The 25,929-nt window shown below is 53.4% G+C and overlaps 1 protein-coding gene across 2 annotated transcripts in view; it reads left to right on the forward strand.

Annotated features, from left to right (window-relative positions):
* fam50a (family with sequence similarity 50 member A) overlaps positions 1 to 25,260 on the forward strand; it is a 30,051-nt gene extending 4,791 nt beyond the window's left edge. Inside the window, exons 4-13 of one of the 2 annotated variants that reach the window (XM_069923010.1) lie at positions 11,443 to 11,597; positions 11,794 to 11,870; positions 12,762 to 12,828; positions 17,652 to 17,713; positions 18,541 to 18,617; positions 20,871 to 20,925; positions 23,107 to 23,155; positions 23,440 to 23,514; positions 23,818 to 23,927; positions 24,539 to 25,260. In XM_069923010.1, coding sequence (XP_069779111.1) covers positions 11,443 to 11,597; positions 11,794 to 11,870; positions 12,762 to 12,828; positions 17,652 to 17,713; positions 18,541 to 18,617; positions 20,871 to 20,925; positions 23,107 to 23,155; positions 23,440 to 23,514; positions 23,818 to 23,927; positions 24,539 to 24,547 — 736 coding nt within the window. In that variant the 3' untranslated portion in view covers positions 24,548 to 25,260. Of the gene's footprint in view, positions 1 to 11,442; positions 11,598 to 11,793; positions 11,871 to 12,761; positions 12,829 to 17,651; positions 17,714 to 18,540; positions 18,618 to 20,870; positions 20,926 to 23,106; positions 23,156 to 23,439; positions 23,706 to 23,817; positions 23,928 to 24,538 lie in introns of those variants that run through there. The other variant, XM_069923008.1, reaches the window with a different exon arrangement.
* Positions 25,261 to 25,929: the final 669 nt, after the last annotated feature.

Here is a 25,929-nt window from a genome sequence, read left to right on the forward strand (position 1 = left end):
CATTGCGTTTGCCTTCTTTACCACTGACTCCACCTGCAAGTTTACCTTCAGGCCGTCCTGCATGAGGAAATGATAGAGGAACTAAATTAATATTTTGTATTATTCTTCGGTGTGGAAGACACTTGCAGCATACCAGATGTCAAAGGGTATCTGGTCACCTCACCTCAGGAAAGATGTGGATGCTGTGGAGCGTTGGGGTACAAGGATTTTTTTCTGGTTGACAGTCAGTGGTGAGTGGGGTGCTGCAGGAGTCGGTGTTGGACCCCCAACTGTTCATGTTGTATACATTAATGATTTGGAAGAGGGGACAGAGTGCAGTGTGTATCTACATTTGAGTGCAAAAGCAAATGGTGCAGAGGATACGGAGTGTCCTCAGAGAGATAGATAGGTTCAGTGAGTGGGCAGGGGTCTGGCAGATGGATTACAATGTTGGTAAACGTGAGGTTATCCACTTTAGAAGGAAGAATGGAAGATTTAAACAGCAAGCTATTGCAGCATGCTGCCGTGAAGAAGGACTTGGAAATGCTGGTGCATGAATCACAAAAGGTTGGTTTGCAGCAGGCTGTCGAGAAGGCCAATGGAACGTTGGCCTTCATTGCTTTAGGAATTGAGTTTAGGAGCAGGGAGGTTCTGCTGTAACTACAAGGTCTTGGTGAGGCTACATCTGGAGAACTGTGTACAGTTCTGGTCTCCTGACTTGAGGAAGGATCTTCTGGCTTTGGAGGCGGCACACAGGCGTCTGGGACTGGACTCGCTGGAATTTAGATGAATGAGAGGGGATCTAATAGAAACATATACAATTATGAAAGGCATGTATCAGATAGAGGTGGGTAAGTTGTTCCCATTGGTGGGGGAAACCTGAAGTAGGGGACATTGCCTCAAGATCCAGGGAGTAGGTTTAGGATGGGGATGAGGAGGATCTGCTTTTCCCAGAGGGTGGGGAATCTGGAATTCACTGCCCATTGAAGCAGTGAAGGCGACCTCAGTAAATATATTTAAGACAAGGTTGGATAGATTTTTACATCGTTAGGGAATTAAGGGATATGGGGAAAAAGCAGGTCAATGGAGATGATCATTAGATCAGCTATGATCTTATTGAATGGCAGAGCAGGATCGATGGGCCAGATGGCCTGCTCCTGTTTCTGATGAGAGGGTGCAGAGGAGATTTTCAAGGATGCTGCCCGGCAGCGGCCTCGAGGGGTTGCAGATTCTGGGGAAGCAGAGGACCAGCAAATGGGGAGACCATTCCCCCCCACCCTGTCTGAGAAGGAGAAGCAGAGGAGACAACCTATGGGATAGTGATCACGGCGGCGGACCAGCGTGGAGTTCTGCAGCTGAAGAACACACAGGCAGTGGGCCATTGGTGATTTGAGGCAAGGTACCCACATGGGCTGTGGGCCACTGTGGTCAAGGGACTCGTACCAGTCTGTAGACTTGACGGAGGTTGGTTGGGGGGAGGGGGTGCCACGTACTGGAACTGAGATGCGGGGGGCTTCCTGATCGGGTCAGAGATGTACATCTGGAGCTCAGGTAGCTGATGGTTTGGACTGCACTCTGTGTGTCTGGAACCTGCGGGAGTCCTCGAGGTGAATCCATGGACACTCTGACCCTGGGGATGTCTCTCTTTTGCTTCTCTTTCTCTGGCTGTAAGGGGTGCCGGGCAATTTCTGCTGATAGCAAATCTTTTCTGCCTTATGATAGATGAAAGGAAATTTCATGTGATGAAGGAAAACTTGGGGTGGGGGGAGGGAAGGAACCTCCATGACTGCAGCATCCCTGTAGTTGTGTTGATCAGCAGTAGGGGGTAGCAGGGGACAGGAGAACAAGCAGGCAAGGCGAAAGACACAAACGTGCCAGAGAAACTCAGCAGGTCGTGCACCTTTTGCAGGGCTTTATGCTCGGGGGCATTGGTGTCCACATACCAGACCATGATGAAGCCAATCAGCACTTTCCACCACACCTCTGTAGAAATTTGCCAGGATTCCCAATGTCACACCAAACCTCTGCAAACTCCTGAGGAAATAGAAGTGCTGATGTGCCTTTGGTGTGTTGGGTCCAGGAAGGATCCTCCTTTTCCACTGGCATCCCAGTTAATTGGCCAGGCAGTGCCCCAGGATAGACAGCCCTTTGTGCCGTTTCCACTGGGCCACCCTTAACCGAGACACTAGTTGCTTTTCCACTGAACACAACTCATGCCCCGGGAATCGGAGTGTTCTACCTTCAACAGGAAATGGGTGACTTTCTGCCATCCCTTTTCCACTAGCTTTATCAGCAAACACCAGGGATATGAGTAGGGGTCAAGGCAGTTAATCCTTAGCGTGAAATGACGTCATTTGATGCCGGTGTTTGGACAGCATTCCTTTTCCACTTGACCTTGTCCCAGTAAATTCCCCATTAATTCCTGAGACAGGGTGCCAATGGAAAAGGGGCTAGTGACTCCCAAGAACTTAAATTTGCTCACCCTCTCCACCTCTGATCCCCCAATGATCATTGGATTGTAGTCCTCTGGTTTTCCCTTCTGGAAGTCAACAGCCAGCTCCTTGGTGTTGGTAACATTGAGGGCATGGTTGTTGTTGGTGCACCATTCAATCTCTTTCCTGTCTGCTGATTCATCACCTTTCTTTATACAACCCACTACCATGATATCCTCAGCGAGTTTGATGGTGGTATTGCTGTTGTACTTGGCCACACAGTCGTAGGTGTACAGCGAGTAGAGCAGGGGGATAAGAACTCAGCCCTGTGGTTCTCCGGTACTGATGGAGATTGTGGAGTAGAGCAGGGGGATAAGACCCCAGCCCTGTGGTTCACAGGTACTGATGGAGATTGTGGAGTAGAGCAGGGGGATAAGACCTCAGCCCTGTGGTTCTCCAGTGCTGATGGAGATTGTGGAGGAGATGTTCTTATTGATCCTCACGGATTGTGGTTTAGAGTTGAGGAAATCCAGGATCCAATGACACAGTGGAGTGTTTAGCATGTTATTGTTTATTCAGTTGCCTTGCTGTTGTGGGTGATCATGTCTCTCCTGTCGTCATGATCGAGACCCTCTGAATTGTAGTTGTTCCCTGTTCTCCTACGGTGAAGGCTCCATCTTTGAGCTGAGACTCTAGTTGACGTTGAGTTCATGATTTCACAGGAGAAAAAATACTTAAGGGGTTCTCCATTGCCTTCTTCAGTTGCAATGTCCACGCTGGAAGGGTAACCCTGGCCATTAATCTGCAGATTCACCTGCTCAGCATTTTTCATTTTCCAACCATCAATTCCATTTTGTAGAATCTGCTTGTAAAAAAAGAACCCTCCATCGTCTGCAATTCACAGCTTCATGTGATCCTGATGGGGAGGCTAAACAGGTAGTGCACCTTGCCCTAGGGTAACCTGTAGGTTATTGGACGGAAGGAACCCTTTACACCTCCTTTTACTGAGCAATTGCGCAGCACCAACGCCGGCTAAGCGCTTGTAATTCTGAGATAAAAACACAACAAGGGTTGCCATTTGCAGAAAAGTTTTCCAGTAGACCCTCTTAAAGTGTGTTTGATTTTTCTCCTATTCAATAAATAAACTGATATCCTTCGTCCATTGTGTAGTAGAAGGACCCCTGTCAGGCTTCCAGTGTACTGTGCTGTCAGAAGGATGTTTGGACAGGTCCGTGGAGGAAAGGTGTGGGCAGGCACAGCCGAGGTGGGCTGAAGGACCGTTCTCGGACACGGTGGGGGTTCTGGATCCCTCCCACTGAAACTTTGCCAGGTTCCCCTCCCAAAGTTGTCATGAGGTTTCTTGTCATTTACATTTTGCACCATGTGGGCATTTACATTGTATGAGGTCCATCTGGCCCAAAAGCCCTGCTTGCTGCAGCTGAACAGGTGCTTGGTGAAAGGAGACAACTCCAAACGTCCAGTTCGGAGAGAGAGATCCTCAGTATTCACAGTTACCGTCAGCACGAGAACCAAATGTGGCACCTTAACAGTGCAGGCAGGCCCTTTTCTGGTGTGAGAGGAACGTCTGATCAGGGCAGTGAGGGAAGGTCGAGGAGCCCAATCGTCTTGGGAAATAGTTTTACATAGAACACTCCATCACGATACAGGCCCACGACCCAAGATGTTGTGCCAACCAATATAAACTTACTCCGCAGTCTCACCCAGTGGTTTCAACCTTCCCTTCCCATTCACATCCCACCTGAACTAATCCCTTACTGATCACAGAGCACCTACAGTAAAGGGATTACTTCAAGTGGGATTAGAGTGGAAAGAAAAAGGTTAAAAACCACTGCTCTAACCCTTCAATCTTTCCAACATCTGCCCACCTGTTCCAGGAGTCCTTTGAATATCCCCATTGTACCAGCCTCCTCTACCACTCCCAGCATTGCATTCCAGACACCCACTACTCCCTCTGTACCTCTGATGTCTCCCCTAAACTTCTATCCCCTCACCTTGTACACAGAGAACCAAAGAACAGAAGCAGGTTCCTTCAGCCCCTCAAGTCTGTGCCCGAACCATTTTTTTTGCCTTGTCCCACTAATTTGCATCCAGTCCATTGCTTTCCAGACCTCTCTCATCCGTGTACATGTCCAAATGTTAAAATCGAGTGCGCATTCACCACATCAGCTCATTCCGCACTCCCACCACTCTCTTTATGAAGATGTTCTCCCATAATGTTCCACCTAAACTTTCCCCTTTCAATCTCAACCCACATCCTCTAGTTCGTATCTCACCGACCCTCAGTGGTTAAAGCCGACCTACATTTATAATGTCAATCCCCCAGTGATACACCAGCTGTATTTGCCATTTCTAATGGGATAAATCAGGCTGTATACTAGTCCCAGTCTTGATCAATTTGTTCTTCACTTGCATGTTGCCATGTGCTGTCCAAGGTCTGGAGGAGGGATTGTACATCAGGTATCAACTGGACAGCTCTCTCTTAGACTGTCTCCTCTTGAACACACGGATTAAGTGCCTCCACACAGTCATTCAAGAAACGTCTTTTGCTGACTGCGCTCTTGGCATACAAATTTGCTGAACAATTTTTCAGATGCTGCTAAGCTTTTTGGCCTGACCATCTTCCTGAACAAGACTGAAGTACTCCATCGGTCTGTGCCAAACACCAACACCATAGAACCAAAAATCACTGTTGACGGCACCCAGCTGACAAATGTAAACTGTGTAGCAGCTGCTGCACACAAAAAACACCACTAGACTTGGTAGGGTTTCCAGTAGAACTGTTTATTTGAATTTTGTGCCCGCCCTTTTAAAGCCAACGTTAGTTCCGCCCCGCGCAGCAGTGACATCATCACGTGGCCTGGGGCGCGAGCAGTGGCCTAAGCCACGAGGCAGTGAGCAAGTCCTGACTGCGCCATCTTCTGCAGCTGCCCTGCCAGCGCACCGGTACAAAGAGGGCCGGTTCGCTCACAGAGATGTAGACTGCCACACAACACCCTCCCCCCAGAACCGGCTTACACGTCCCACCGCTTGGGCGGTCGGACCCTCCGTTTGGGTTGTGCCGTTTGGACGGGCTGGCTCAAGTCCATGTGTGCTGACTTTAGCCGGTCGACAGTGAAAAGTTCCTCCCTGCCCCCAATGTCCAGAGTAAAGGCTTTTCCCGATCGGTGGAGGACTTTGTATGGGCGCTGCAGGGGGGGGCTGGGTACAGGCCTCGCCGGATGAACACGAACTCCGTTGAGTCCAGCTGTTTAGGGACATTCGCCGAGTCCTTGCTGTGGTGGGTTGGTGGTGGGGGTGTTAACGAGGTGAGCTTGCTGCAGAGGTCCGCGAGTAGTGTCAAGGTTTCACCTCCCAGCTCGGCGTCTGCTCCGAGAAACTCCCCTGGCAGCGACAGTGGTGCACTGTAGACGAGCTCTGCAGATGAGACTTGGGAGGTCTTCTTTCAGAGCTGTTTGAATGCCAAGCAGGACCCACGGCAGTTTGTCTGCCCAGTTGGGTCCTCTCAACCACACCATGAAAGCCGCCTTGAGGTGTCAGTGTAAAAGTTCTACAAGTCCTTTCGCATGGGGATGATAGGCCATTGTGTGGTGGACCTGGATCTCCAAGCAGTTCGCCAGATACGCCCAAAGGACGGAGGTGAACCGAGTGCCCCTGTTTCTGGTAATGTGGGCTAGGATGCTGAAACATGCAACCCAGTTCGTAAGCAGGGCTCTGGCGCAGGACTCAGCTGAAATGTCCTTGAGGGGGATGGCTTCCGGCCACCTCATCGTCTTGTCGATCACGGTCAGGAGGTAGCGGGCATCCCTGGACGCCGGTAGGGGGGGCCACTATGTTGACATGGATATGATCAAACTTCCTGGCTGGCGGGTCGAAGTGCTGTATCGGAGCTCTGACATGGCACTGAATTTGCTTGGCAATGCATCTGGGCCCACTTGTTTCTTTGACCTGTGCCAGATGAAGCTTTCCGCTACCATGTGCACTGTCATCTTGACCAAGGGATGGGCCAGGTTGTGGATTGCCTGGAATGCCTCCTGCCTCCACTGTGGGGGCACTATCAGTTGTGGAAAGCCTGTCAAGATATCGCTCAGGACCGTGTCGTGGCTGACCGGCAGCTTCAGGTCCTGGAAGTGCAGGCCAATGATAGCAGTTCGGAAGGCCTTTGATCTTTGTCCTCCCTCTGGGCCTGAGCTAATTGGGCATAGTTCAGGCCAGGGGATAAGTTGTGGATGGTCGGTCTGGAAAGCGCATCGGCAACGACATTGTCCTTACCAGCCCGGTGTCGGATGTCGGTAGTGAACTCCAAGATATAGGAAAGGTGTCGTTGCTGGCGTGCTGAGCAGGGGTTTGTGGTCCGTGAAAGCACTGAACGGTCTGCCCTCCAGGAAGTAGCAAAAGTGCCTGATCGCGAGGTACAAGGCCTGTACTTCAACTCAGATGGTCGGAGGTGGCAGCTGAAGAATGCCAGGGGTGCCACTACCCGTTGACCTCTTGCTCTAGGATTCCCCCGATGGCCGTGGTGGACGCGTCCACAGAGAATGCTGAGTGGGGGTCAGGTCAGGGGTGGGCCAGTAGCGTAGTGCTCACGAGGGTGACCTTGGTGTGGGTAAAGACTGACTCGGCCTCTTTCAACCACTCGAGTGTCTTTTGTTTAGAGGCGATCATGGCGAACAGTGGGCGCATTATACGTGCGGCCCCCAGGATGAAGCGGTGGTAGAAGTTGACCATCCCAGTGAACTCCTGCAGGTCCTTGAGAGTGTCCGGCCTGGGGAACTGTTTTATGTCCCTGATTTTGTCCTGCGACGGTGCTGCCCCATCTGTGGTGATGGTATGGCCAAAAAACTGTAGCGACTCTTTCCCAAATTGACATTTGGCCATGTTGACAGTCAGGCCAAATTCAGCCAGGCTGAACAGTGTGCGGAGGTGGGTCTTGTGGTCGTTGTGATCTCAACTGGCAATGAGGATGTCGTCAAGATAGATGAACACGAAGTCCAAGTCTCTGCCCACTGCGTCCATGAACTGCTGGAAGGTTTTGGCCTCGTTCTTCAGGCCAAAAGGCATCTGAAGGAATTCAAACAGGCCGAACGGGGTGATGATGGTGGTCTTGCCAATGTCATCAGGGTGTATGAGGATCTGGTAGTAGCCCCTGACTAAGTCGACTTTGGAGAACATCTTGCCGCCGTGCAAGTTGGCCATGAAGTCCTGGATGTGGCGGATGGGGTAGTGATCAGGTGTAGTCACGTCGTTGAGCCGGCGGTAGTCCCCACACGGGCGCCAACCCCCAGAGGACTTGGGGACCATGTGCAGGGAGATGCCCAGGGGCTGTCTGACCTGCGGACAATGCCAAGCTCCTGGAGGCAGGAGAACTCCTCTTTCGTCATCTGCAGCTTCTCTGGCAGCAGTCATCTGGCCTTGGTGTGGAGCAATGTGGTGGCGGTCACCATGCTTTGGCATGGAGGTGGTGAACTCTGGCTGTGAGATGGTAGGGAACCTGTTGAGAATACGGGAGTACTTGTCTTTGGGTGTGCAGACGGTTGCTATCCCTGGCCTGTGCGCGTGGACGGCTCGAGACGTAGGGTCTGGAAGGTACGGGTATGCACGAGCTTCTTGCCCTTCAAGTCAACCAGCAGGATGTGCACCCGAAGGAAGTTGGCTCCTAACAAAGCAGTTCTCACGTTGGCAGGTAGGAACTTCCAACGGTATTTCTCCTGCCCGAGGTGTATCTGAAGGTCTTAATATTAGTGCCGTTCGCTGCCTGCAGGGTCGGCCCTCATGCTCTCGTGTGGGTCTCAAGGGCAGTCGGGGGCAGCATGCTCAACTCTGTTCCGGTGTCTACCAGGAAACACCGACCGTTGGTCTTGTCCACCACGTGTAGGAGTCTGTTCGTATGGCCAGGCATCGCAGCCATCAGTGGCAGCTGGCCCGATCGTTTCTCTAGTACAAGCAGGGATGGCGGGATTTGGGAGCTTGTGCTCCCCAGCATTGGTGATAGAAGCACCAGGTTGACTGGTGCTCTACGGTTTTTTGTCTGGGGGCATGCTGTGGTCGGCTGGGTACAGGGTGGGCGACCTGGTTCATAGTGGCCTCGATCTCTCTTCGTCCGCCACAGCACGTTGGTGCGGGCTACAACCTTCCTGGGGTCTGAAAAGTCCTTGTCCGCTAGTAGAAGCTGTATGTCCTCCGGCATTTGTTCAAGAAAAGCTTGCTCAAACATCAGGCAGGGTTTGTGATCTTCTGCCGGTGCGAGCAGACGGGGCTCTGTCCCCCAGGCCATTGAGGTGCATCAGCCTGGTTGCGTGCTGCCAACAGGAGTGCCCGAATGTGCTGAGGAGGGTTTTGAGGGTGATGTACTTGCCCTCCTTGGGAGGATCGTGGATCAGATTATCCACTCTGGCTGTCATTTCTTCATTGAGGACACTCACCGCATGGTAGAACATGGTGGAGTCTGAGGTGATCTGCCGGAGTCGAAATTGAGCCTCCGCCTGCCCGAACCATATGCAGGGCTGGTGGGTCCAGAAGGGAGGGAGCTTCACTGAGATGGTGCTGATTGCTGATGAGTCCATGTTTGGAGACCAGATATGGTCTGGGCTCGTCGGGATCACCAATGTAACGGCTGCTACGCACAGAAAACACCACTAGACTTGGTGGTGTTTCCAGTAGAACTGTTTATTTGAACTTTACGCGCGGCTCTTTAAGGCCAATGTGAGTTCCACCCCGCACAGCGGTGACGTCATCATGTGGCCTGGGGCGTGAGCAGTGGCCTAAGCCATGAGGCAGTGAGCAAGCCCTGACGGCGCCATCTTCTGCAGATGCCCCCCCCCCCCCCCAGCGTGGTGGAACAAACGGGGCCGGTTCCACAACAGCTTCAAATACTTGGGGAGCATCATCTTGAGTGATGGGTCTTAGGACAAAGAAATTGGCTCCAGGATCAGCAAGGCTGCACACCAGAGTGCCCAATCAACACAAAGTCTGCATCTCCACAAAGCTGGACGTCTAATATGGATGTGAGACCTGGACTCTGTACTGATGTCACATCAAACAACTGGAGAAATTCCACATGCACACACTCCATTCCATCCTTGGCAAGACTGTGTCTCCAATCTGGAGGTCCACCAGCACTAGTCCCTGATCATCAGAGCCCAGCTGTGGTGGGTGGGACACGTCATCGGAATAGACGACCATCGAAGGCTTCGTCAGCTGTTCTATGGTGAACTGAAGACTGACCGGAAGGAGACCTCAAGGTCGTCCATGCAAGCGCTAGAAAGACACTGACCAAGAAACCCTACACTACTGTGGCCTCCAGCCAAGAGAACTAGAAGCTGTGGGTCCTGACATGTCCTGTGGTATGAAGCCTGCTCCAGTTTCTAAGACAGGCGCTGCCAAACACTGGTGGAGAACCATGAACGGCGTCACAAAGCAGCAGCCACAGTTATTACAACGGACTTCATTGTGCTAGACTGTGCCTCCAGACTGCGACTGCAAAGTCACCTTGGTGTCCACAGATGAATTGCACAACAGCGTGTCTTCTTCGAACTGAAGGGCGACTAATAGCAACAAAACCCTCATAATTTTAAATACCCCTCTCAAATCTCCTCTCATTCTTCTATGCTCCTTACCTGTTTCACCTTTCCCTGTAACTCAGTTCCAGAAGTTCAAGTAAACCTTCTCTGCACTCTTTCAGCTTACTGATATCTTTCTTGTAGTTTGGTGACCAAATTCAGCCTCACCAGCGTCTTGTACAACTTTACCATAACATCTCAACTCTGTACTCAATACTTTGATTTATGAATCTTGCACAACTTTACCATAACATCCCAACTCTGTACTCAATACTTTGATTTATGAAGGCCAATATGTCAAAAGCTCTTTTCAACCTTTTCCACCTGTGATGCCACTTTCAGGGAATTATGTCTCTGTATTCCCAGATCCCTCTGTTCTTCCACACTCCTCAGTACCCAACCATTTACAGTGTACGTCCTTTCTTGGTTTGACCTTCCAAAATGTAACACGTCTGCGTTAAATTCCATCTGTGTGTCCTCAGGTACTTTCTACTGTTGCATCTTGGTGAAAAAGATGCTGGCTGTCCACCCTTGCATAAGTCACCTCTCATCCTTCTACGTACCAGAAAGAAAAGTCCCAGCTCTGCTAATCTTTCCTGATAAGACTTAGTTTCCATTCCAGGTAACATCCTGGTTAATCTCCTTTGCCCCCTCTCCATAGCTTCCACATCCTTCCTGTAATGAGGTGGCCAGAACTGAACACAATATTCTTAGTGTGGTCTTGTTCTTGAACCCTGAGGTGCTGGTGTCAGACTTCTGTACTCCCTTCCCCAAGGTTGCAGTGAGGAGAATCCTCATACAGTCCCTGGGCGCAGTGCCGGTGATGGGTGGGCAGCTGTGTTGGAGACTGTTGACAATGGAAACTTGCTTGTGGAAGAGCTGGCCGTCTGGAAGGAGTGATGCTTGTCTCTACGCTCCCGAGCCACCTCAGCACTGGCAGAGTGCAATCAACCCATGGGGATCTCCCAATAGGGAGTGTACAGAGTGGGAACTGAGGACAGGCCTCATATCAGTGATCAGATGGGGGAGAGACTGTCCTGCGGATGGCAGCGAGGATGTTTCTCCATGACCATCACCCCCTTTTATATTGCCAGTGGGCAGTTCAGGATCTCAGATTGATTGAACCCTCCCTGGCACAGAGCTAACTCTTCACCGAACTCCCTCCGCACAGCCCCATCCCACAGGTCGGAGGCCCCTCACCACTCCTCCCGTAGGTTGGAGCCCTCTCACCGCCCCTTCTGTGTCGCAGAGCTCCCTCCTCACTGCCCCTCCCACAGCACGGAGCTCCCTCCTCACTGCCCCTCCATTGGGACGAAGCTCCCTCGCTGCCCCTGCCACCTTTGCTCCACCTCCATGCGATCACCCCACTGTGTGTCAGGTTCTGGCCGTGCTCTCTGGGGGGGTTGAAGCAGTCATGTTCCCACTATGAATGTTCACCCTGTCTCCACCAACAGGAAGCTGGAGAAGCAGAAGGAAAGGGAACGGAAGAAGGAGGAGAAGAGGAAGATTGCCAGTTTGTCCTTCACCCTAGAAGAGGAGGAGGCAGAGGAGGACGAGGGTGAGGAGCTGGGAGAGGAGATCAAAAGTGAGGATGAGGACCTGATCATTGGTGAGTAAACAGGTACTATATTGAGAGGGGGTGGTGAGGGAGCTCTTCTCCATGTGATGGGCAGTGAGGGATCTCTGCCCTGTGGGAAGACCAGTGAGGGAACTCCTCTGGAATGAAACGGGAATGGACAGGGAGGTGAGGGGACAGGGCGGGACACATCCTTCAGCCTCTCTGTGACCTTGTCCTTCACTTCCAGAGGTTCCGGCGAAGAAGAGGAAACTCGGGAAAAACCCGGATGTGGATACTAGCTTCCTGCCAGACCGGGATCGTGAGGTGACGCAGTCCACTCCAGAATCCCCGTCGTTTTTCCCTGCCCCTCATCTCCTCTCCCCTGCTTCCTTTCCCCTTCTCCCAGTGCCGCCACTCCCTTAGCATTGGCTCCCCCCACCTCCCTCCTCTGTCCTCATGGGAGTTCTCTCCTCACCCTCAGGCGGAGCTCCCTTGTCTGTCCCCGTACTCCAGGAGATGCTCCCTCCTCCATTCCCTGCCTGTGTTGGAGCTCTGTCCTCCAACCCCACCCTCAGGAGGAGATCCCTCCTCCATCCCTTCCCCCAGGAGATGCTCTCTCCTCCATTCCCTCCCTCCATCCCCTCCCTCAGAGGGAGCTCTCTCTGTCGTGAGCAATCCCTCCTCTGTGGGTGGAGCATTGGGGGAGTCCCTCTCCGAGCAGAGAATACCATGAAGTTAGGGGTTCTCCCCTGGTGATAGGGCGGTGATGAGGTAGGGGGCAGTGGGGGAGAGTGATGGAGCTCCACGAGGGGGTGTCAGTCCATGGGTTGGGTGGTGAAGCATCCCCTTTTCATGAGGGGCAGTTCCATGGGCTTTGGGGTGAGTTCTCCCCAATGACGGGGAAGAGTGGTGAGACATCTAAATTTATCAATTCAGATTTTACATTTTAAAATTTAGATGTGCAGCATGGTTACAGACCATTTTGGCCCACGAATCTGTGCTGCCCAATTTACACCCCATTAACCTGCACCCCCCAGAACATTTTGAATGGTGGGAGGAAACCAGAGTCCCCGGGGAAAGCCCATGCAGACATGGGGAGAACATACAAACTCCTTACAGACAGCTCAAGATTTGAAGTCCGGTCCCGGTCACTGGCGCTGAGAAGGCGTTGTGCCTACCGCTGTCAGTAACCTCGGCCCTGTGTTGCCTATGCAGGAGGAGGAGAACCGGCTGCGGGAAGAGCTGCGGCAGGAGTGGGCCAACAAACAGGAGAAGATCAAAGGTGATGCTGTGGGGGGATAGGCACTGCTGTGAGGGGAGCGAGCACCGGCGCGCCCGGCACGAGAGAACCCGCCCTCGCCAGGATTCCACACCATCCAGTAGAGCACTGACACCACTTCCTGTTGCCTAGGGCTCCCGGCAGCCTGCGGTCACTACATAGAGGCTGGAAGAGCTCTGCATAGCTGGGGTGAGGGGGGGGGGAAGAAACGGGAGGTCAGCTGGGTCACAACACCCCAGTTTTGTCTCTGTCTCACATCACTTGCACAGCCCCCCTCATCCCATTTCATATTTGTCAGTTCTATGGCCAGTTCTGGGCACCCAGCCAAAGGAAGAACAGCACATTTCAAGGGGTGCAGAGGAGATACTCCAGGATAGAATCAAGAACATTCCAGGAAAGCACAGGCCCTTCAGCCCACAATGTTGTGCTTGCCCTTCTGAACCTACTCCACAACAATCTCACCCTTCCCCACCTCACACCCGTAAACCTCTATTTATTTATTTATATGCTTGGCTGTGAGATCCTATTGTACAAAAGAGAATGGAAATTGATTAAAATATATCTCTGCAAGGATTTGATCAAGGCATTTAACATGGTCCCCAGTTGTAGGCTCACTCAGAAAGCCATGATGCGTTGGATCCAAGGCTGTCTGGATTTGGAATTTGCCCGCAGAAAGCAGAGGGTAGTTGCAGACGGAACATGTTCCGCCTGGAGGTCAGTGACTGGTAGCGTTCTGCTGGGATCTGTTCTTGGACCCCACTCTGACAAAATAGCCTGAATACACCTGAAATTGTCTGATCACTGAAGCTCAGCAGGCTCATGCCTGTTCAGTACTTGGAGGGGAGACTGCCTAGGAACACTGGGTGCTTTAGGTTTCTGTGAGGGGTGGTCAAAACAGCGACTCTCTGTCGGCTTTACCAATTAGTGGTAATTTTGATGCACCTGCAGGAAAAAGAATCTCAGGGTTGTATGTAACATGTACGTACTCCTGACAATAAATCTGATAAACAAAACAATCAGTTTTATCGGGGGTGGGGGGGGAGGCCAACATTACCTCACAACTCTTGAACTCAATCCCAGCATCCCAGAGGTCTTCGTAATTATCCTATCAGCCTGTGGCAACCTTGAGGGGTGTACAGAGTTGGATCCCAAGGTCCCTCTGTTCATACACACGGTTAAGTATCTGACCATTAACCTTGTATTCAGCCTTCTGGTTAGTCCTTCCAAAATGTATCACCTCTCTCTAGACTGAACTCCATCTGCCACTTCTCCACCTGATTTTGCGTCCTGCGACAACTTCTACAAAATAGGGCGCACGGCCTCATGGGCCGGAATGGTCTGTTACTGTAGATGAAAGTGAACGAATTTCATGTACGTGACATTCTCAGTGTAGTGCAGGTGCCTAACCTTTTATCCGGGATCGTTGGGACCGAACACCTTCTGTTGTTCGGGGTCTTCTGGATTTCGGAATCATTTTAAAATGGCAGTCACTTTAAGCAAATATGATGTTTCAAAATAGCACAAAACAGCAGGTGCGGGGTGTTAAATAAATTTAGAGAAATAACATCCTTAATATCACCAGCATTTTTTTTATTTTAAAATAAAACTGGCTCAAATCCCTGTCCCCGTGGGCTCCTTTTCTTACCTTTGGAGGAAAGGTGACTCTCAGACCCCAACACCTGGTGGGGGAGATGCAGGCAGTAGCCGGCTCAATGCCAGAGCAGTGGCCATCTTCACCAGAGCAGTTCCAGCTGCAGGGGGGATTGTGGGTAAGGAAGGTGGCCATTGCTCCCGCGTTGAGCCATCACCAGCCGTTGCTGCGAGTGAACTCCGGGCTTGGCAGCACTGCACCCCTGCTGCCATTTTGGGAGTTGGATGGGGGAAGGTTGGGAGGGTTGATGGATGGCAGGAGGCCAGGAGCAAGGCAGTCGGGCATTTTCATTACCGATAAAAGTGCTGGATTTTGGAAGTTGCTGGAGTTCAGAATCCTGGATAAAAGGTTAGGCACCTGTATTATGTGACTTATTACTGGAACCGTGACCTTTATTTTAGAAATAACGTGGATGAATTGGTTTGAGGATGGGTCAGTAGGTTTCAAGATGGACACAGAGGTGTCGTGAATAAATTTAAATTTAGACATCCATCACAGTAACAGGCTGTTCTGGCCCATGAGGCTGTGTGGTGTGTCCTATTTTGTAGAAGGTTGTTGTAGGAAGCAGAGTTGGGCAGGGAAGTGGCAAGTGGAGTTCAGTCTGGATTAGTGTGAGGTGAAGCAGGAACAGAGGGACCTTGGGGTCCAAATCCATACATCCCTCAAGGTCGCTACGCAGGTTGCTAGGATAGTTATGAAGGATTGAGTTCAAGAATTGTGGGGTAATTTTCTCCCCGATTAAAACTGATTATGTTTTATCAGATTTATTGTCCGAGTATGTACATGACATCACATACAACCTTGAGATTCCTTTTACCTGCGGGCATGGCAGAATTGCCACTAATTAGGAGTGCAAAAATAAATTGTACACAGCATAAACATGTAAACAAAGAAATGTGAACAGATTACACGTAAACAAACTGACTCCAATTCAAAGAGTGCAAAAAGAAAATCAATAAAGTGCACAAGGGTGCACTTTAAATGAACCTCTAATTGAGTTTGTCATTGAGGAGTCTGATGGTGAAGGGGTAGCAGCTGTTCCTGAACCTGGTGTGTGTGTCTTGTGGCCCCTAGACCTCTTTCCTTTATGGCAGCAGTGAGAACAGAGCGTGCTGGGCAGTGTGGATCCTTGATGATCGCTGCTGCTCCCTGACAGCAGTGTTGCCTGTAAATTTTCCTGATTTTGGGGAGGGTTTTGCCTGTGATGCCCTCAGTTGCATCCACTACCTTTTGCAATGCTTTCCACTCAGGGGTATTGGTGTCCCCATACCAGACCATGATGCAACCGGTTAGACCATAATTAAGAGTAATGTAGTCAGTTCTGGTCACCTCATTACAGGAAGAATGTGGAAGCTGTGGAGAGGGTGCAGAGGAGATTGACTAGGATGCTGCCTGGATTGGAGAATAAGTCTCATAAGCAGAGCTGGGACTTTACACTTTAGAGTGTAGAAGGATGAGAGGAGGCATACAAAATTATGAAGAGCTTAGAAAGGGTGGACAGGTAGCACCTTTCTCTGGGGCAACAACAGCAAACATCTGTTCAAGGTGAGGGAGAAAGTTTTGGGGTGAGATTACTTTACAAAGGGAGTGGTGGGTGCTTGGAATATATTGCCGGGGTGGTGGGGGCTGGTACATTAGGGCCATTTAAAAGACTGAGACAGGCATATGGATGTTAGAAAAGTAGAGGGTTACAGGTGTGAGGTAGGGAAGGATGAGATTGTTGTGGAGTAGGTTGATATGGGTCAGAACAACATTGTGGGTCAAATGGCCAGCGCAGTGTTCTTCTTACACTTCCATGTGCCTGTTCAGCAGCCTCTCCCATACATCCATCATGTCTACTCCCACCACTTAACCTGCCAGCCCATTCCCACAACCCACAACTCCCTGTGTGAAAAAAACTTCCTTTAAGCACAGCACCACCCTCCCCCCCCCTCAAAATCTGAGGGCATGTCCTCCTGGAGTTCATTTATTCCCACAGTATAAACATCCTGACACCACCACATACGGCTGTAGGCATTCTGACCCCCAAGAATGTGGTGGGACAGTGCGGAGGGAGCTTCACTCTGTGTCTGACCCTGGGAGCGTGTGAGGGGACGGTGTGGAGGGAGTTTCACTCTGTGTCTGACACTGGGAGGGTGTGATGCGACCATGGAGGGAGCTTCACTCCGTGTCTGACCCCAGGAAGGTGTGATGGGACGTTGCGGAGGGAGCTTCACTCCGTGTCTGACCCTGGGAGGGTATGATGGGACGGTGAGGAGGGGCCTTCTCTCCGTGTCTGACCTCCAGAGCATTCTGACATTCAGTAGGCTGCAGGCATTCTGTGGGATTCAATGGCCTCTGAGGAAGGAGACCAGACTGGTATTGGCTTTGGGAAGGGGCCGGAGATCCCACAGGGTGGAGCCTGTGGGAAGGTGGGCTAGGTCTGTCTGAGAGCAGAATGTCCGCACTGTGCTGTGTCAGCCTCCGGTCCCTCAGCTTTTGCACTTCAAAGACCACTCACGTCTGCAATATTAATCTCAGACAGCTAATGGCCCTGGCATTCTGCTTTGTTCCACTCACCGCCACTTCTTTGATGTGGTGCTGCCTTCATTTTGAAGGAGCATTTCCTTCAGTCAGATAAAGGAGAGCAACAGGAAACTTCTATTTTGGGTTCTTAATGCAAGTACTCAACACCTCGGCACTGCCAATCTTCTATCCGGTCAAACTCTCCCAAGGCAAGAGTAACACCGGGTGAAGCTCTCTTTCATCGTGCATTCTTATCCCATTGCACATTCCCATATTACAGGGTCAGACACTGAGTGAAATTCTCCCAATGTCCTGTCACACACTCCGGGATCAGACGTAGAGTGAAGTTCCCTCTGCAGCATCCTATCACACACTCCCCAGGGCCAGATACAGAGTGAAGGTCCCCTCGCACCATCCCGTCACGCACTCCTTGGATCAGACACGGAGTGAAGCTACCTCCGCACCGTCCCGTCACACACTTCCAGGGTCAGACGCAGGGTGAATCTCCCTCTACACCGTCCCATCACACACTCCTGGGGTCAGACGTAGAGTGAAGCTCCCTCTGCACTGTCCCATTGCATACTCCCAGGCAGGGGCAGTGAAGGAAGGACGGTGAGTCTGTATTTATATATTTGCTGATTGAACGAAGTAATTCACAGTTTTATTTCAGGTGAAGAGATTGAAATAACCTTCAGCTACTGGGATGGCTCAGGACATCGGCGCACAGTGAAGGTGAGATATGACCACTTGCTGCTGCCCTGTTTCATCCACCCTCCCTATTCACTTATCCGAGCCTCACCCGACTCCCTAGAAACGCTCCCCTCACCTCTCTCTATCAGCCTCTCTCTGGATCTTCTCTCCCTGTATCCTCTCCTCGATCTTCACCATCCATCCCTCTCTGTGCACCGTTGAGAGAGGAAGCATTTGTTCAGAGGGTCAAATGAGGGCTTGGTCAGACAGGGAGTGGGTGTTCGGAAAGAGAGGGGTGTTCAGAGGGAGTGAGTGGCGTTCGGAGGGTGCAAAGGGTGTTCGGGTAGAAGGAGGACCTTGGGTGGGATGTTCAGAGGGAGGGATTTTCAGAAGGAGTTGGGGTGTTTGGAGGGGAGGAAAGGGGGTTTGGGTGAGGGATGTTTGGAGGGTGGCAGGGAGTGTTTGGGTTGAGGTAGGGGTTTTGGGTGAGGGGTGTTTGGATGAGGGGTGTTTGGAGGGTGGCAGGGAGTATTGGGGTTGAGGGAGGTGGTTTGAGTGAGGTGTTTGGAGGGTGGCAGGGAGTGTGTTGGGGAAGGGAGGGTGGTTTTGAGGAGGGGGAAGGTTTCAGAGGGAGACGGGGATGTTCGGGGGTGGGGTGTTCAGACGGAGGGGTTATATGGATTGGGGACCATTTGAGCAGCCAATTTCTCCTGGAGATTCCAGGTGTCCTGACTCACCCAGGCAGTTTGGGGGGGGTGGGGGGCAGCGCAGTCCTGACGTGGATCACTGGGAGAAGCTGGGATGCAAGACGGTTCAGCCCCTTGCATGACTTCCCAGTCAGGTGGTGATCTGTTCCCCTCTGCCCACAGATGAAGAAAGGCAACACAATCCAACAATTCCTTCAGAAGGGGCTGGAGATACTGCGGAAAGATTTCAGCGAACTGCGGTATGATCAGTGTCAGAATTCGTTCCCCAGCTCACCACACATTTTCACCGGGGTTGGTCCACACTGGGACCACTGTCTCCGTGTCCCAGGGTCGGATCACACTGGGACCACTGACTCTGTGTCCCAGGGTCGGATCACACTGGGACCACTGACTCTGTGTCCCAGGGTCGGATCACTCTGGGTCCATTGTCTCTGTGTCCCAGGGTCGGATCACACTGGGACCACTGACTCTGTGTCCCAGGGTCGGATCACTCTGGGTCCATTGTCTCTGTGTCCCAGGGTCGGATCACACTGGGTCCACTATCTTTTTTGAAAATTTTATTTATAAACAATAATAAATCATACAATCGAATACATAATATTCATCAAGTATTCATACATAAAACACCCCCGAACCCTATTCTCCCCCTACCCCTATCCACCCAACTCCCCTTGAAACTACCCCAGAAAAAAAGAGAAAGAAGAAGAGGAGATCTATAACAATTCCATTCAATTATTTGCCATGGATTGGGACCACACCACCAATGTATGGGGAAAAAAATATTAAATAATTTAGTCAACATTCACCATCTCTGCGCCCCAGGGTTGGACCACACTGGGACCACTGTCTCTGTATCCTGAGGTCAGACCACACATCTCACCTTGCCCCTCACCCCACTCCCCCTTTTGCCTCACTCTCCCCCGCTTCCCCCTTCCCCCACTTCACATGCTCTGCTCCTCCTCTCGCCCCACTCCCTCTCTCTTCACTCATGCTCTTCCCACTCCTCCCTTTCCCCATTCCCCTTCTCCCCCAATTCCACTCTTCACCACTTGTCATCCCCATTTCCTCACTTCTCTTCCCCACTCCCCCACTTTTCCCCCCACTTCCCCTCTCCCCCTCTTCCTCTGCTCCGAAATAATCTGAGATTTTACTATACCCAAGTCCCTCGTGATTTTACAAACCTCTCTGACATCCTTCCCCCCCCCCAACCCCTTGGCCACCCTCACTCCAGAGAACACCCATCCAACCTCTCCCAAAGGTTCAATCCTCCGTCCCGCAACATCCCGGGGAATCTGCACACCTCATGCATGTGACGTCCTATCTCTGGCTGGGCGATCGGAACAGTGCACCGTCTCCCCATGTGGACTCACCAATGCCATGGTCCGCTGTGTCACCGTTCATACTCCAGACCCAGCAGGTGAAGGCTAGTGTATTAAGCACCTTCTTCCCTCCACATCCCTGGTCCACCTGAGAGACCACTTCCAGGGAACTCTGCACCTTTCCCCACACAATCTCTGTTCCACCACACTCCCCAGGGCCCCACTATTCACTGGGCAAGTCATACCAAACTCCCCAGGACCCCACCAATCACTGAGCAAGTCCCATCTTAGTTTGGAAACCTCACACTTAGAACATGACAGCACAGTACAGGCTCTTCGGCCCCCAATGTTGTGCTGACCTATATATTCGTAAACTCTCACTACCCGTAACCCTCTATTTTTCTTCCATCCATGTGTTTAAGTGTCTCTTAAATGCCCCCAATGTTCCAGCCTCCACCACCCTTGGCGAGGCATTCCAGGCCCCCACAACTCTGTGTTTAAAAAAAAAACTTGCCTGTAAACTTCTCTCCCTTCACTTTGTACAGACATCCTCTGGTGTATGCTGATCTCGCCCTGGGAAACAGGCACTGGCTGTCCACCCGAGCTATGCCTTTCAGAATCTTGTAGATTGTCTCCTCTCATCCTTCTACCCTCCAAAGAGAAAAGCCCCAGCTCTGCAAACCTTTCATCAGAAGACTTATTTTCCAATGCAGGCACGATGTACCTGCACCCCAAGCTCTCTCCAGGGCCTCACCATTCACCGTATAAGTCCCACCCTGGTTTGAACACCTCACACTTGTCAGACTCTGTTCCCCGCTCCATTTCTCACCTTCCCAGTGCATCCAGACACTCCCATGTGGTCTCACCACGTTCAGCTGCATCAAGAGGACCCAATCCTAGGCAGAGTGGTCGAATACCCTCATCACCCTCCAGGCCTCATCAGACCACCACATGGAGTTGTGGGGGAGGGGGGGGAATGAGTTGGGGAACAGTACTCCAAGCTCCCTGTGAGCCTCCAGGCCAGGGTTTGGGACCTGTAGGGAGTGGAAGAGGCTGGTGTGTGGCAGGGACCCAGGCACAGAGTGTGGGGTGGGGAAGGAGGAGAAATGGGAGTGATGGGAGCCTCTCAGCATTGACCGTGGGAATGAAAGGACAAAACCTCTCTTTCTGCAGTTCGGCTGGTGTCGAACAGCTGATGTACATCAAGGAAGACCTGATTATTCCACACGTGAGTATCCCAGGATCCTCGGCATCGTCACGGTGGGTCCACAGTCCAAACCGCAAACTCATCCTCCCCACGCCCCAATCCCCTCCTCTGTTCCTCAGACCCAACTCCACCTCCCATCCCTCTCCTCTCTCTCCCCCTCCTCTCTCTCCCCCTCCTCTCTCTCCCCCTCCTCTCTCTCCCCATCCTCTCTCTCCCCCTCCTCTCTCTCCCCCTCCTCTCTCTCCCCCTCCTCTCGCTCCCCCTCCTCTCGCTCCCCCTCCTCTCGCTCCCCCTCCTCTCGCTCCCCCTCCTCTCGCTCCCCCTCCTCTCGCTCCCCCTCCTCTCGCTCCCCCTCCTCTCGCTCCCCCTCCTCTCGCTCCCCCTCCTCTCGCTCCCCCTCCTCTCGCTCCCCCTCCTCTCGCTCCCCCTCCTCTCGCTCCCCCTCCTCTCGCTCCCCCTCCTCTCGCTCCCCCTCCTCTCGCTCCCCCTCCTCTCGCTCCCCCTCCTCTCGCTCCCCCTCCTCTCGCTCCCCCTCCTCTCGCTCCCCCTCCTCTCGCTCCCCCTCCTCTCGCTCCCCCTCCTCTCGCTCCCCCTCCTCTCGCTCCCCCTCCTCTCGCTCCCCCTCCTCTCGCTCCCCCTCCTCTCGCTCCCCCTCCTCTCGCTCCCCCTCCTCTCGCTCCCCCTCCTCTCGCTCCCCCTCCTCTCGCTCCCCCTCCTCTCGCTCCCCCTCCTCTCGCTCCCCCTCCTCTCGCTCCCCCTCCTCTCGCTCCCCCTCCTCTCGCTCCCCCTCCTCTCGCTCCCCCTCCTCTCGCTCCCCCTCCTCTCGCTCCCCCTCCTCTCGCTCCCCCTCCTCTCGCTCCCCCTCCTCTCGCTCCCCCTCCTCTCGCTCCCCCTCCTCTCGCTCCCCCTCCTCTCGCTCCCCCTCCTCTCGCTCCCCCTCCTCTCGCTCCCCCTCCTCTCGCTCCCCCTCCTCTCGCTCCCCCTCCTCTCGCTCCCCCTCCTCTCGCTCCCCCTCCTCTCGCTCCCCCTCCTCTCGCTCCCCCTCCTCTCGCTCCCCCTCCTCTCGCTCCCCCTCCTCTCGCTCCCCCTCCTCTCGCTCCCCCTCCTCTCGCTCCCCCTCCTCTCGCTCCCCCTCCTCTCGCTCCCCCTCCTCTCGCTCCCCCTCCTCTCGCTCCCCCTCCTCTCGCTCCCCCTCCTCTCGCTCCCCCTCCTCTCGCTCCCCCTCCTCTCGCTCCCCCTCCTCTCGCTCCCCCCTCCTCTCGCTCCCCCCTCCTCTCTCTCCCCCTCCTCTCTCTCCCCCCTCCTCTCTCTCCCCCTCCTCTCTCTCCCCCTCCTCTCTCTCCCCCCTCCTCTCTCTCCCCCCTCCTCTCTCTCCCCCCTCCTCTCTCTCCCCCCTCCTCTCTCTCCCCCCTCCTCTCTCTCCCCCCTCCTCTCTCTCCCCCCTCCTCTCTCTCCCCCCTCCTCTCTCTCCCCCTCCTCTCTCTCCCTTTCCTCCTCCCCTTCTCCTCCTACACCAATTCCCTCTGCATTCGCTGTCCCACTCCACCTGTCTCCCTCCTCCCCCCCCCCCAGCTCCCTCATGCTCTCTCTCTCCCCTCCCCTGCCTTACAGCTTCCACGTGTGCAGCGAAGGGCTGCGATAGGGTCTCTATCTCTCTCATATTCTAGCCCTGTTGATGGGGAAGGGATCACCCAACTGATGCTCCATCAGCAGCCATCACCAGCCCTGCTTGCTTCTGTCTTAAATTACAGACAGCTCTCCATGGGCCAAGCTGCGACCTCCCATCACTCCGACGTGAGGGGAGTGGGGCGGTCTGCTCCAGCAGAATCTATGTTTAAACAAGGGTCAAGGTTTTAAAATTCAGTGTTATCTCTTCTGCATCTGCTGCTGGTGACAGGGTGTGAGAAGGCAAAGTGGAGCCACCTCCTGCCACACTGAGGGACAGAGGGTCTCACTGCGGTGATGCAGGAATGGAGGGACCTCTCCCCATTGTGCTGTGTTGGGTTGGTGTGGTGTGGCAGCCCCTCTCGCCTGTGTCCCCACTGTGACCCGCGCAGTGTTGGAGGGACCCATCACCTTCTGTGAGCGGTGTGTTGAGGGGAGTAGGGAAGACTCCTCCCCTCCGTGAAGGGCCGAGGGAGTAGGTGGTCTCTCTGCCTGGGTCCCCCCCACCTTACTGACCCTTCCTCCTCTCCCCTTTAGCACCACACGTTCTATGACTTCATTGTGACGAAGGCAAGAGGCAAGAGTGGTGAGTGAAGCCCCTCTCCCCAGGAAAAGGCATCTGTGTGTGGGAGGTGGGGGGCAGTGTTATGGGGGACTGTTGAAGCTACCGCCCCCCCACCGGGTTATCCGTGATGGGGGAGGGGATGTATGTCTGGGTTCGGTGGTTGTGGGAGCCCATATCATTATGGGGATTGTGAGGGAGGGAGCCTGTCAGTGCAGGGGATGAATGAGGGGGAGCCCTTCGGGGTGGAGAATGGGTGGGGGTGAAACAACACCCCTGAGTTAACCCCCCCTCTCCCTCCTCCCCAGGTCCGCTGTTCAGTTTTGACGTCCATGAGGACGTGCGGCTGCTGAGTGACGCCACGGTGGAGAAGGACGAGGTGGGTCCCCTTCTGCTCCACCCCGTCCTCACCATGATCCGTCTCCCTCATCCTGTCTCCCCCTCCCCCTCCCCATCTCCCTCTTTTCCGCCCTCTCAACCCAAACTCCACCCAAATACCGCCCATCAGTCTCCCTGCTCCAGCCCCCCACCCCTCTTGAGAAGGAGAGAGTGGGGATAGATCAGGGCTCTCCAAGGCGTTCCCGTCCACGCCCTGGGCCTCAGCCATCTCCCATGGACTGGGTTTGGGGGGGAAGGGGAGGGGGAGTGTCGAAGAACTGACTGTCGCCCCCTTCGACCCGCTCTAGTCCACGCTGGCAAGGTCGTCCTGCGGAGCTGGTATGAGAAGAACAAACACATCTTCCCTGCCAGTCGCTGGGAGCCCTATGACCCAGAGAAAAAGTGGGACAAGTACACGGTGAGTGGAGGACGGGAGAGGGTGTGGTGCAGGAGGAGGAAGGGGAAGGGGAGGGAGGAAGAGGGGAGGGGGAGGAAGAGGGGAGGGGCAGTGAGGGAGCTCCTCTGGTGAAGGGTGGGTGAGGGGGCAGTGAGGAAGTTTCTCTGGGAGTGAATTGGCGGTGAGGGAGCTTTTCTAGGGGAAAGGGAGGGGTGAGGGATGTTCACTTGGGGAGGGGGTTCTGAGGGAACTCCTGGAGAGGAGAAGGAGGGGTGAGGGAGGCAGAGGGATTTTGGGGAAGGGGGTGAAGAAGCTCCTCTGAGGGGGGTGAGGGAGCTCCTCTGGGGGAGAGGGAGGATATCAAGGGAGCTCCTCTGGGGGAGAGGGAGTAGGTTAAGGGAACTACTCTGGCTGAGAGGGGAGAGGACTGAAGGAGCTCCTCTGGGGGAGAGGAAGGAGGTTCAAGGAGCTCCTCTGGTGGAGAGGAGGGTGAGGGAGCTCCTCTGGAGAGAGGGGAGAGGAGATGAGGGAGCCCCTCAGGGAGACAGGAAGGGGGTGAGGGAGGTCCTCAGGAGGAGAGGGAGGTGTGTGGGAGGGGCTAATGTCCTGACTTTCTCCCTCTCCCCTTTCAGATTCGGTAGAGGATCAGTCGACCCGGAGAACCCTCCCCAACCTCAGCCCTTCCCCAACTCCTCTCTTCCCTCTACACCGACCCATCCCCCACCCATTCTCTCTCCTGAACCCACCACCATCTCTCTTTCATTCCCAAACACTTTAGGGGGAGTGCCACGCTTTCAGAGAAACATTATATTGTGGGAGGGGCAGTGAGGAAGGAGCTCCGCATCGTGGGAGAGGTGGTGAGAGGAACTCTGCGCCGTAGGAGGGGTGGTGAAGGAGCTCTGCGGCATGGGAGGAGCGGTGAGGGAGCTCTGCGGCATGGGAGGGGTGGTGAGGGAACTCCACACCGTGGAGACCACTTCCCCGGCTGTCAGAGCCTTGGGGTGTCCTTGCTGGGATGGGGGATCCTCTGGGGAATGGGAGAAAATTCAAGGACGGTGGAATTTCGAGGACGATGGGACCTCGGGGACGGTGGGTGAGACCTCAGGCTGGTGGGACCTTGGGGTGGTGAGACGTTGAGCTGGCGGGACCCTCATGCTGATGGGACCTCGGGTGGTGGGACCCTTGTGCTGGTGGGATGTTGGGCAGGTGGGGCTTTGGGCTGGTGAGACCTTGAACTGGTGGGACATTGGTGTGGTGGGACCTCGGGCTGGTGTGCTGCGCGAACGTTGAGATGGGGACCACCTTGATATGTCCACTGCATCTGGGAGAAAAATAAACAGATTTTCTTGTTCAACTGTGTCGACTGTGTGTGGGTCTGAGACCCCACCCTACCCATCAACCCTTCCCACCCCATCCTATCTAATCCAACACCACCCTACCCAACCCACCTACCAATCCCATCCATCCCACTTCACCCCATCCCATCGCAACAAAGTCCACAAATCCTTCTATCACATAAACACATCCATCTTTCTAACACAGACGTACACATCTCTCACACATCCATCTCTCCCACACACATGAATCCATCTTTCTCACACATTCATCTCCCACAAACATCTCACGGTCATCCCTCTTTATCACGCGCATCCTTTCTCACACGCGCGTCCTTTCTTATACGCAATCTCTCACATGCAATCTTTTACACACATCCAACTTTTTCACACACATACATCTTTCTCACATACACTCATCCATCTTTCTTGTATCCATCTTTCTCATTCACACGAACGTCCATCTTTCTCTCACACTCACATCCATGTACTCTCACGCACACATATTCATCTTTCTCACACACATCCATCCATCTCTTTCACATACAAGAATTCATCTTTCTCACACACACATCAATCTTTCTCACATACACATCTCCACACTCTCTCTCTCACACACACACACACCACTTACAGCCAGGGACATTTTTTCACACAGAATTGCACATTTAGACAGACATGCTCTCAGT

The sequence above is a fragment of the Narcine bancroftii genome, chromosome 3 (genome assembly GCF_036971445.1).
Source record: "Narcine bancroftii isolate sNarBan1 chromosome 3, sNarBan1.hap1, whole genome shotgun sequence".
In the NCBI taxonomy this organism is placed as follows: Eukaryota; Metazoa; Chordata; class Chondrichthyes; order Torpediniformes; family Narcinidae; genus Narcine; species Narcine bancroftii.